Consider the following 12,673-nt stretch of genomic DNA (forward strand, 5'->3'; position numbering starts at 1 on the left):
CAATAGATGGGGTGGTCAACATAAATGTCAAATAAATGTGCCTGTCGCAAAACAAATAGCTTTTGTTTGTTTGTTTCAGGGTGACCAGATTTAAAACCTAAAACCCAGAACAGCCCCTAATCTTAAAACTATTGTTAGAAATTTGAAACATATGAACGTTTATTTAATTTACCTTAAATTACTGAAATGTTCCGCAATATTTCAAAATATATTAACATTAGCGTTGTTTTTAAAATATTTTCAACTAGTTTTTTGCTGATAAACGTAAACTAAATGAATAAAAATAGTTATATTATACATATAGCAATTTCAGATAGTTCACCAGAAACATTTTCCCTTAAGAAATTCAATTATATGAATTTATTATTATTCGTTTTTTGGAACATTTAAATGATTTATAATTAATTTTTTTGGATTATGAAATTTTGTAAGTCTGTTTGTTTTAGAGGAAAGTTAGATTAGGCTATCTGCTGTATTCACTGCAAGGAATCGAATTCCAGATGCTAGCGTTTTAGTTTTGTACGTCCATTTATTGATGTTCCACCGAGAAACGAAAATGTGTACCAGCCGCTCTCATGCTATTAAAACTGTTTAGAGAAATCTGTTTCATCAAATGATAAATATACAGTATTTAGGGTGAAGTAACTACTGATTTCCTACGGGTTGGTTTGGTTTGAATTTCGAGCAAAACCGGCTACCTGCGTTAGCCATCCCCAATTTAGAAGTGATACAGTAAAGAGAAGGCAGTTAATCAACACAACTCACTACCAACTTTTGGCTGGCTCTTTTACCGTAACAGTATAACATTCCCACAACTGAATATGCAAGCATGTCCGGTAATGGGTAATGGAACTCTTGACTCTCAGAATGTGAGTCGAGCTCTCTAATCATCAAGTCGCGTAAAACAGAGAGATCCAAGCAAGATTTCACGAAGCTTAGCGTTATCTATAATAGTCAGCATGCTTGGATTTTAAATTAAAGAGTTCCCTTTTTATGGCCCATTGCTGCAAAACGCGACCCGTACTTTGATACCATGGGTGTGTTATAAGAGTGACTGTTAATTCTGTTCTTCGTTCGGACAAGAGTATTTGATTAATTATCAATTATAGGCGGCTACATGCACGTATTTTTTTGCAAAAAAAACGTCTAAAAACGTTTGCAACAAATATATTACTTAACTTGATTGACTTAATTAATACGTTATTTTATGGCTTTAATAACATAGAAAAAACATTCTAACACATTTTAGACCAGTAACACTCGGAAAAAATCTGAAAACCTGAACTTATGACGATAGATAAGGCATTGGTGTAATATTAAGTATTAACTATATTGTAATTGACACCCTCTAAGGGTTGTTTGATTTATATTCTAGCTTCAACTGACATTATGCAGATCTATAAAAAAGTTCGATTGTATCGCCCTAAGACTAAGAACTACACAACAAGATAAACTACCTTATCCTTCACAGATTAGTCCTTCATGGTAACTATTGTATTATATTCAGACTAAACTACAATACACAATACCGACAGTTGCACCATTCACAGATTAGTCCTCTACGGTAACGACTATTGTATTATATTCAGACTAAACTACAATACCAACAGTTGTGCCATTCACAGATTAGCCCCCAGGGTAACTATTGTATTATACTCAGACTAAACTACAATACCAACAGTTGTGCCATTCACAGATTAGCCCTCCGTGGTAACTATTGCATTATATTCAGACTAAACTACAATACCAACAGTTGTGCCATTCACAGATTAGCCTTCCGCGGTAACTATTGTATTATATTCAGACTAAACTACAATATCAACAGTTGTGCCATTAACAGATTAGCCTTACGCGGTAACTATTGTATTATATAGACTAAACTACAATACTAACAGTTGTGCCGTTCACAGATTAACTTTCAGTACTAACTATTGTAATGTATTCAGACTAAACTACAATACCAACAGTTGTACCATTCATAGATTAGCTTTCAGTACTAATTATTGTACTATATTCATACTAAACTACAATACTAACAATTTTGCTAATTCAACTTTTTACAACCGGGCCATCTACGTCACTATTTCCGGGTTAAAATTGACCATCATATATTGACATCCTCTCAGATTACACAACAAAACGAAATACAACCATTGTACTATATCAGTGATGAAGTACACGAGCAGACGTAATGTAAAATGTTGTACATTATATCTTCTATATCTTACTAGATCAACAACTGTAATGTCCCGAGGTAAAAATGTAGTGTATTATATCTTCTATATATTATTAGATCAACGATTATAATGTCCCGAGGTAAAAATGTAGTGTATTATATCTTCTATATCTTATTAGATCAACGATTATAATGTCCCGAGGTAAAAATGTAGTACATTATATCTTCTATATCTTATTAGATCAACAATTGTAATATCCCGAGGTAAACACACAGTCGTCCCTTTGCATAAAACATTTCAAGATTAAATACTTTACTTCCCTCAAGTCATCATATACATTTTTAATGTCAACAGATTAATGGTCGATGTTAATTACTGATGACTAGCACATTAATTTGAAATGAATTCCGTTAATTTTCATATAACCGATAAATTTCCTATAGGTGATCCAATAATATTAATTACTGTATTGTCCTTCCCTAGGTTGTTCCGCAGTTTCATCTGTTCAAATAATTACAGATTAACTTTGAATACTAATTGTTGCGTCATATCTATGTATATTGTTCATTAAAACCATCTGTTGTAATATCTTCACATTTAATCATAATGACGACTGTGGATCGATCTACAAAACACTCTCCGCTGTCGTATTTTGAAATAATTTCACACCACTCTATAACATAACTACTGTAATATACTTAAATTTACCGAAGGTGTGAATTACTTAAAAATCTTCACATTAGCCTAGAAGCGATATACGAGATTACAAAATAATCTAAATGTAAATAGTTCAATGCTGTTAGTATTAACTTCAGTATAAACTGTTGAATAATCTACATACTATAAGGCCAACTAATGTACTATCATTAGATTAACCTGTAATGTCAGCTGGCTCATATATTATTTTCCAACAATAACTATTGATAACATACAAACTAACTTATAAAATAATCTGTTTTGCTATTATTAGTTTGTTTGTTTGTTTTGGAATTTCGCACAAAGCTACTCGAGGGCTACCTGTGCTAGCCGTCCCTAATTTAGCAGTGTAAGACTAGAGGGAAGGCACCTAGTCATCACCACCCACCGCCAACTCTTGGGCTACTCTTTTACCAACGAAAAGTTGGATTGACCGTCACATTATAACGCCCCCACGGCTGGGAGAGCGAGCATGTTTGGCGCGACTCGGGCGCGAACCCGCGACCCTCAGATTACGAAGCGCACGCCTTAACGCGCTAGGCCATGCCAGACCCGGCTATTATTAGAGTATCAAGCTTTCAACACTGGTTTGAGCCGATGAGTGGTTTTTGGATTAACCCACTATATTAAGTTTTCAATGACCATCAGATTTATCCTAGTGCCACTATTTAAGTGATATTCAAATAACTTGCAAGATCAATAATTACATTGTAGTTAATGTATCAAAGCATTTATAAAGTAAACTCACAGACGCATCTACTACATGATTTCCAAAAGAACCTTGTATTAATTGTTGTTGGTTTATCTTCACCAAAATAGAATTTAATTAACTGCTCAAAATAACCTTATAAAATGAACCACCATATGATTTAAAAAATAAACAAAAACATTGGTGACTAATTATTATATCATTCCCGAAAAACCCTTATTGGTAGATTATTGTAAGATCTTCAAGTTATATTGTTTAATCAACCACGATGTGATATTTAAAATATCTTTACTACAGTCCCTCCTTCTTGATCAATGGCTCCGATATATCCGAAACAACCTTTGTATGACATTGACTAACGTAAAACAATTAGTTAATTTATTACCTACATACTTTTTATTCAACACGTATATTTTTGTCTGTAAATTTAAATGTATAAATACGCAAAAAAGTGATTTTATGGATTTAATATCGAAAAATGATTTATTTTTAAATGCAAAACTATAAACTGTAGCTTACTTGTGCATAATATAAGTTTAAATAATCAAATTACAAGTGTACATTTTCTACATATTCACTGTTCATATATTTTATAACAATAATGATAAAAATTCCAATATTATTCCTCGCATTTTACCAGGTGAAATACACTTAATAGGAGAAATAGCGCGGTGAACAACATGTCAATACGTGTATTGTCAGAACGACTATAAGGTTATATACACACAAACACGTAAGTACAATAACTTAAAGACATACGTGCGTACATAAGAATATTTTGACACTCCAACATCTTGTTTCTCTTTGTAGCAACTAAACATGCGCAGTCTACATATATGTATTGTTAACTATTGCTTTGTTACATGTCATTTATATTATGATGTTCATCTCTGCATCGGCACCAAAAAATAATACGTTAACTGTATAAAACGATAGAATAATGAAATCGGTTCTTATTTGAGCAGCAACAACACGTAAAATGGATATATATATATATATAACACATATAGAAAAAGACTTGCCTATAATATCCTTGGCAGGTAAGTCTCTACCTTGTATAATCTTCAGAGCCAAAGTAGAATTAGAGAAGTTATACTCCAGACTAAACTGTATCTGTCCAGCTGGATCGTCTGGTTCAGCCATGGCGTTAGCTAGGTCTGCAGCTTCCTCTTGTTGCTGTCAACGAGAATGTGTAAAAATTCTGTTGAACTTTGTACAGCAAGAAGAGATTTGTAACCACAATAAACATCCGTTTATAAGTATATAGCCACTATATACAGACATACGTTACTGCGAAACCGTAAATACCAGTGTTATATTCATTAAAAGTTGTTAAATAACACAATTTCTGTCATTTCAGTTTCATTGTTTAAAACAAAATTGCTTTGACTCAGTGAATTCTGCATCAGATATTTATCGTAAATAAAAAATCATGATGGTATTTAATAAACAGAACGACAGATCAGATAAGACAACAAAAAAGAAAATAAACTATTGAAATCGTTATCATTTTCAGGCATTAAATCTTTAGTAAAACGTTCTTGAATCAAGAAAACTAAACGAGACAGTTCAAGAAATTTAAAGAAAACTCCACCAATTGTCCAAACGATTTCCAGAAGTGTTTTTTATCATCGCTTTTACGGTTATAACTTTATACTAAGATTATCCCTAAACCACATTTGATTATTAATGAAATTCTGAATTTTTTTAAAATATTACCTTTCATACTTAGAATATAAGTAATTATCACATTTTTAAATTAAAGTTTTCGCTAAAAACTCAAGTCTAATGTTGTTGCGTAAAATGTTACGCGAAGTTGATGAAAGATAATTATTAGCTTGTTACTTTATATTGCATTTTGATATTTTTATACCTGCGATAACTCATTTTATTTTATGGATAGATAAACAGCTGGTATAAATATACTTTAGGCCTATTAACTCCATTACAACGCTAAAATCAGAGGTTCGATTCCCCTCGGTGGACTCAGCAGATAGCTCGATGTGGCTTTGCTGTATGAAAACACATACACATACATTAACTCCATAATATATGAGATTCACAACAGCACGTTATCTGTTTAATACTTTAATCTAATACAGATTTTTAGTCATATTTAGCGTAATTAATCCCCACATTTTTCTTAATTCGTGTACATGTACTTATCTATTTTTCATGTTTTATAATAGTTGGTATAAGTTATACAGTGACCTACTGATGTGATTAAACTTCAACTGCTAGTTTTATTTCGTATTACCTCAGCCGACGGTAAAAGAGAATGAAGAAAAGAAATTGGTCCTTGGATGGTGGTGCTGGTGTTCTCTTTCTCGTCTTCGGTAATACTAAAAAGAGATTTTGAACATTTTTAAAATTTACAAGTAAATGTATATAGCAACTAATTTTTATGATGAACTTTATGTTAGACAGCAGATATTCAATTCTTACACGTCTCTGGTTTGAAAGTTTCAATAAACACGTTAGATGAATTAGCGGGCCGGCAAGAACAGGTGGTTAAGGCATTCGACTCGTAATCCGGGTTTGAATCACACAAAACATGCTCGTACTTTCAGCCGCGGGGGCGTTATAATGTTACAATCAATCCTACTATTCATTGTTAAAAGAGTAGCCCAAGAGTTGGCGGTGGGTGGTGACGACTAGCTGCCTTCCCTCTAGTCTTACACTGCTAAATTAGGGACGGCTAGCGCAGATAGCCCTTGTGTAGCTTTGCACGAATTTCAAAACAAACAAAAGAAACAGATGAATGAGAAGAAAATCAATTTCCTTTTGATGTAATCTTTACCACAAGCATTAGGCTCGATTTTTAATATTCCTCCATCCTTCAATGTTGAAACTATAAATAAGATTAGTTCGTATTGGTTATACAGTTCAGTTCAAAACTTAATTTTCGTAATCTATGATGTTATTCTGTTTCAAATACAATAATTCTTTTGAGGAACATAATGTTTGAAAGGACTTTCACATGGAAAAAGCATAAAATTGAAACTTCGTTTCATACTATTAGTACATTCTATGAAAGTTCATATAAATCGTAATTGGTTAAGCCTAAAAAATTTAAGGAATAAATATATATTGGATGTTTTGTTAATAAAACTGTCTTCGTGGTTGATTTATTCCTCAGCTTTGTTCAGCAACGTAGAATAACAATCATTTCTGTTAGCTTAATAGATGTAAAAGTTACTTAAGGTACTCTAAGAGACACATTCTGACACTCACAGCGTTGAGTGCGATGCCGAGGGTCCCATAAGGGACGGTATTAGTCCTTGTTGAATTCGGTCCTCCACGTTATGTCTTGAAAGCTCTTTCGCTCCGTCTCCTTGTCCTGCAGGTGGCGGCTTCCCAAACTGTAGTGATTCTAATTCATCTCTTGCTGTCTTTTTGTGCTCAATCTTCCTGCAGTAAATGTAGCAAAGGAACAATGTCACACTCATCGACACTAGCGCCGCTAGTGTTCCTAAAACTGAGGCTACGATGATGGTGGTCATATCCATAATTAATTACTTCTGGACAATTGAAAACAAAACAAAAAGACAAATACATGATATACATATAATTAAGAAAATGCAGATAAACGTAAAAAAAGCTTTATCATAAATTAAACATAATTAATACTGTTTTTATTAACAGTATAACTATTAAATATGAATAATATGTATAATTTGACTTTAAGCTCGACATATTTGAATAAAGTAAATTATTCAGCATAATCTTCGGTAACAACAAAATTTGCCTTACAATGTGTTTCTTTCCTTTCTCCATGAGTTGTAAATCTTTCCATGGCACTATACATTTCAAAATACTTAACGTTTCCAGTTGAAGGTAATACTAAGTGTCCAGTAATAATAACGACAAATAGCATTGGTAGTTTTGTTTAATGATAAACATAAAAGTTATTGATAGTATGAATAAAAACTACAACTTTTTTTTATCGTGTTTGCAATCCTCACATGTACATTACGTTCACTCAGACCTAAGGCATGTAAACGTATGAAATATCTATATATTCAGATCGTCTGAATTTCACTTCCTAAACGATCTTAGTTCTTTCCCTACCGAATACAAGTATATTTACTTCGAATTACATAGGTAAGTCTTCGCGGTGACTCATTTAGTATTGAAAATTTACAAAGCCTGTACATTTCCCAAACTGAAAGACAGACACAAACGAAAGTTAGCGACTGAAGACGTTCACGTGACAAATCTTCATTAGGCTTAACAAAACCTTGTTCTAATATCTGTATATGCAGCATACAGACAGGTTACAATTTATATTTAATGTGACCTTTATTGTTATGTACTCTTTAATGGCATCATAAAAATAATGTATAAGTTATTTGGATAATTCCAAAACCATTTTAGCTCTTTGCGCTGAAATTTGGTATTAACAATGACATGAAACATCTGTTAAAGATTAGAACACAAATTTTGTAATAAAAATATTTGAATTTTTATATTTTTTGGTTGCATACGATACAGAGAAATGTTTGTTCATGGTAAGAGTTACAATACACAGGTAACATACAACAAATACAGTAGTTATTAAAATGTTCTTCTCTAAACTGTATTCGTAATTTTCAACTTTTTTTTTCGAAACATGAGTTCACGTAGAGTTGTACAAATAACAGTCACATCACTTACGCATTCACCGCTCTTCAATACAAAAAATGAGAAGAAAATAAATATAAGTACGTCTACTATTATTATGCACCAAATATCATGCTAATTTTTTTATCCACCTACCTACCTGGATTTCGTTATAAAACAGTAGGTCAAATAGACTCAAACTTCTGTCACGACATTACACATAATTAATCACTTGTCAGCGTTTATGCTTGGTCAGAAAACAACACATACCAACAGATTTTAATCATTGCATTTTTTAAACACTGTTAAATACTTGCCAGTGTTGCTGAAAAAAACAAACTATCCTATAAACATAATCCGTGATGACGAGAAAACTCACTTGTAGAGAAAAGTATATATGTAAAAACGGCTGGTGTTGGTAGATAAAGCACTATGTAAAGGAGCGAACAACGTTTAGACCTTCTTCGATGACCGTTTTTACATATATACTATTGACATCATGTCCTTAAATCACGCCGCTATCTGCAAAATACACTTACCGCTGTTTAGGCATTGTTAAAAACAGCAACTAAACTAAAATAATCCCTTTCTTAAAACCAGTCGTCACAATTTCTTAATGAAATTTATTTATCATACGTTAACAGCGAATCGGTCTTGATATCTAGTAACCATGGCAACCTTCAATATATAAAACTCAGAATGAATACTTTGTAATTAAATTCTCTAAAGTAAAAAAAAAAAAAAAAATCATGGATTGAAAGTGAACATTTGAAATTATCATACTTTATAACCACTTTTAATAAAGTAAGTATGCCTTATAAAATGTTGTAAGTTTGTAAAACTCAGTCAAACATTTACCATTGTGTCAACTCCTCATGCAAACTTAATTACAATGGTAATACTTTCTCAAATAAATTTTAGTGCCCTTTTTTTTTGTATTAAGTGATCAAGCAATAAACAAACGAATTACGTTAAGTACTTCCCCAGTAATGAGAAGGATATTTATATTTGTATTGTAAGTAAAATGTATTTTACGTGTGATGTAACCCAACTAGCCTGACACCGTCTCTAACTGAACAGAAAGTAGTAGGAATCAATTCAAATGCTTTTATGCGATCGTCTTAAGGGATAAAGTGGATGTAATTAATATCATTACTAGTCCTTTTATCTAATGATGTGTTCCCCCATGATACGGCTGTAAGTCTCGGGATTTACAACGCTAAAATCAGCGGTTCGATTCACATCGGTGGACTCCCTAGATAGCTCTATGTGGCTTGGTTATATGAAAACACACCCACACAATCTTCTAATGCGACTATCATCAGTTAATTAATGTAGGTTTAAGAGTTTGTTTTTATAAGAAAAACTGTAAAAAAATCATTAATTGTCTAAAATAAACAAAAATTACCATGAACAAAGTGAACATTTTAAATTATAATAAATTTTATTAAAGTAAATATACCTTATAAAATGAATTTCAGTACAAAGAACTAAAGTGTTTTATGAATTATTTAATTCATTTACACATAACATTTTATGATGCCATTAAAGAGTGCGTAATTACGCCTTATAATGCGACTTTCATCCTATAACAGCAGATAATTAACCAATTAATGGAGCCCTAGGCTTAACAGTTGTTGTTTTTTTAAAATAAGAATAACTGTATAAAACACATAAATTAAATGATCATGTAACCATTTCATCACTTACCATATCATTTGTTTTACCAAACTTTTATTACATTGTTCTTTCATTTCAATAAGACATTTATAAAATGTTATATTTTTTCTTAGATACTTTTAGTTGTAAGAGCAAAATTTTGCACCTTTATTTGCTCGTGTTAATTTCTTCTCAAAAATTATTCTTTCTAAGACGTTTTAAATGTTCAGTTACGTATCATGACTACCATTCATTACAGAAAAGGCTGAAAATATTTTATGAAAACTAATTATTAAAGTATAACCTACATTTTGAAAAATTCGGCGTTTTGCTTTCAAACGTCACCTTCGTGTTGTAATTTTAGAATATTTCTAAGTAGCTTAAAAGGAACAGGTGTTATAAAAATACACCATGTCGTTCTATGATGCAACAAGAAATAGTAATAATAACACTGCTATTTAATATTACTAACACAAGATAGGCTTGATATAGACTCGTGCATGGAATAAAAAACACAATAAAACTGAATAAAGCGGAAATAAGTGATGAATCAAAGCAGAAATAAGTAGTAAATCAAAGTAAAAATAAGTAGCGAATCAAAGCAGATATAAGTGGTGAATCAAAATAGAAATAAGTAGTGAATCAAAGAAGAAATCAGTATTGAATAGAAAGAGAAATAAGTAGAGAAAGCAGAATAAAGCAACGAGTTAAAGCAGAAATAAATAGTTAACCAAAGAAGAAATAAGGACTAAATAAAAAGAGAAATAAGTAAAGAGTCAAAACAGGTATACGGGTGTAAGTAAGCAAACTAAAGCAGGTATACGTGTGTAAACAAACTTAAGCAAACTAAAGCAGGTATACGTGTGTAAGTAAGCAAACTGAAGCAGATATACGTGTGTAAGTAAGCAAACTAAAGCAGGTATACGTGTGTAAGTATGCAAACTAAAGCAGGTATACGTGTGTAAGTAAGCAAACTAAAGCAGGTATACGTGTGTAAGTAAGCAAACTAAAGCAGGTATGCGTGTGTAAGTAAGAAAACTGAAGCAGATATACGTGTGTAAGTAAGCAAACTAAATCAGAAATAAATAGTGAATCAAAGCAGAAAGAAGATATGAGTTAAAACAGAAATAAGTTACGAATCAAAGAAGAAATAAGTTATAAAGACAATGTTTTTAAACACTTTTAAAAGAGCAACCGGGAAATCAAAACCAGGCTCGTTGTTTATATGTTAGAAATGTTTTTCAATCTGAATTTCACGTTCATAGTTACAGGACACAACTACATGCACATGCGCGCGCACGCACACACACACACATATATATATACCTAAATGTATGGTTGTTATGTTGGTTACGAATAATACCTTACGAAAACTACCTGCACACTGTATAGAAGCTTTTCTGAAATTGAGGCTTCCTAAACCCGCATAGTATGATGGTAAGTTACCATGTTAAACTACAAATTAATATAAGTATGTTTTCACCTACACGAGAACTATACGTTTCTTGTGAGTCACGCAACCTATTTGCGTGGAAAACGAACAAGAGAACAACCTATAGACTTATAAAACAAACGACAGCAAGAATCGATTGACGTGGAGACAAACAACAGGAACAACCTACTGTCAAGGCAAACAAGCAATCGGAACAACCTACAAACGTAGAAGACAAACAATAGAAACAACCTACTGTCATGGTAAACAAACAATCGAAACAACCTACTGTAGTAGAAGACAAACAACAGAAATAGCCTACTGACATGGAAGACAAACAACAGGAATGCTTTTCGTATCCTTAATCTAAATCATAAAAGAAAAATTCGTTTAATGAAAGTAATAAAAGTTACTACACAAATAAGTGTAATTTCCCATAACTTAACTTCTTCATTTCAACGAAATATCAAATTTCTGTTGATAAAAAATTAAACATTTTTTTTTCAAGTCAGTAAGATATATCTGTGACAATGTCCAACTAAAAAAAAGCTATATTTCATTTGACCTTCAAGGGCCACTTTTAATGGATCATGCAGATCTTTTGTATGAAGAAAAAATATTTCTGATAAAAGATTATTTTAAGATCATTTTGAGAAAAAAAGTTAGCCTAACAGCGTTAAATTATTTGAAAGAGTAAAAGATTTTCCCCTCCTAACAAAAATCCCAACGTAAACCATCACAAAAATTAAGAGCAGAGTGCTATTAGGCCTAACATTTGCTATATTTCTCAAGCTAAACTACAAATGCCTTTTTCACTCCTTTTCATTTGTGCATTAAATATTTAAGCCCAGCGAAGTGGAGAAACAGTGTTTTGCTTCTTTCTCCCGCTGGGATGAACGATAAGAGATAAATTCCATCTGAAAAGCTAGCACAATAACTTACGGTTTTGAATGGGGAAAGCTCGAAAAACATTAGAAACTGGTAGGCCTAATATTCGAGATATTTATGATGCTAACTAAACCCCATACTTAACTTCTAGGGTGACACAAACAGACGAAAAAATATCATACTCGGTTCCCACAGAATTTTACAGCTAATATTTCGTTTAAATTTATAGTTTTCGCTGTAAAATTGTTTCATCAAACTTGCTCACTCTTGATGTATGAATACAATACCAGTAATTTTACCTATAACACACACTTGTTAAACACTATACAACAAACCCATTACAATAATTACAAGTCTGTGCAGATATGCCAACAATCAAGTCTTCGTTGCTCCGTTATTATAACATATGCATCGTTAAGTTTGACAACGACTTAATTTATATGTAAACTTTCTGTGACCTGTAACCGTAACTTAGCAACAAGGAAAACGCTACCTAAACGTCATTAAACG

General features: G+C 32.1%; 1 protein-coding gene across 1 annotated transcript in view; it reads right to left on the reverse strand.

Moving 5' to 3' along the window:
* LOC143247258 (synaptotagmin-7-like) overlaps positions 1-12,673 on the reverse strand; it is a 70,635-nt gene that overhangs the window by 20,770 nt on the left and 37,192 nt on the right. The window contains exons 2-4 of the mRNA XM_076495005.1: positions 6,817-7,103; positions 5,840-5,924; positions 4,605-4,758 (exon numbers count right to left, since the gene is read on the reverse strand). Coding sequence (XP_076351120.1) covers positions 4,605-4,758; positions 5,840-5,924; positions 6,817-7,091 — 514 coding nt within the window. The 5' untranslated portion in view covers positions 7,092-7,103. The remainder of the gene's footprint in view (positions 1-4,604; positions 4,759-5,839; positions 5,925-6,816; positions 7,104-12,673) is intronic.

The sequence above is a fragment of the Tachypleus tridentatus genome, chromosome 1 (genome assembly GCF_004210375.1).
Source record: "Tachypleus tridentatus isolate NWPU-2018 chromosome 1, ASM421037v1, whole genome shotgun sequence".
NCBI classification, from domain to species: Eukaryota; Metazoa; Arthropoda; class Merostomata; order Xiphosura; family Limulidae; genus Tachypleus; species Tachypleus tridentatus.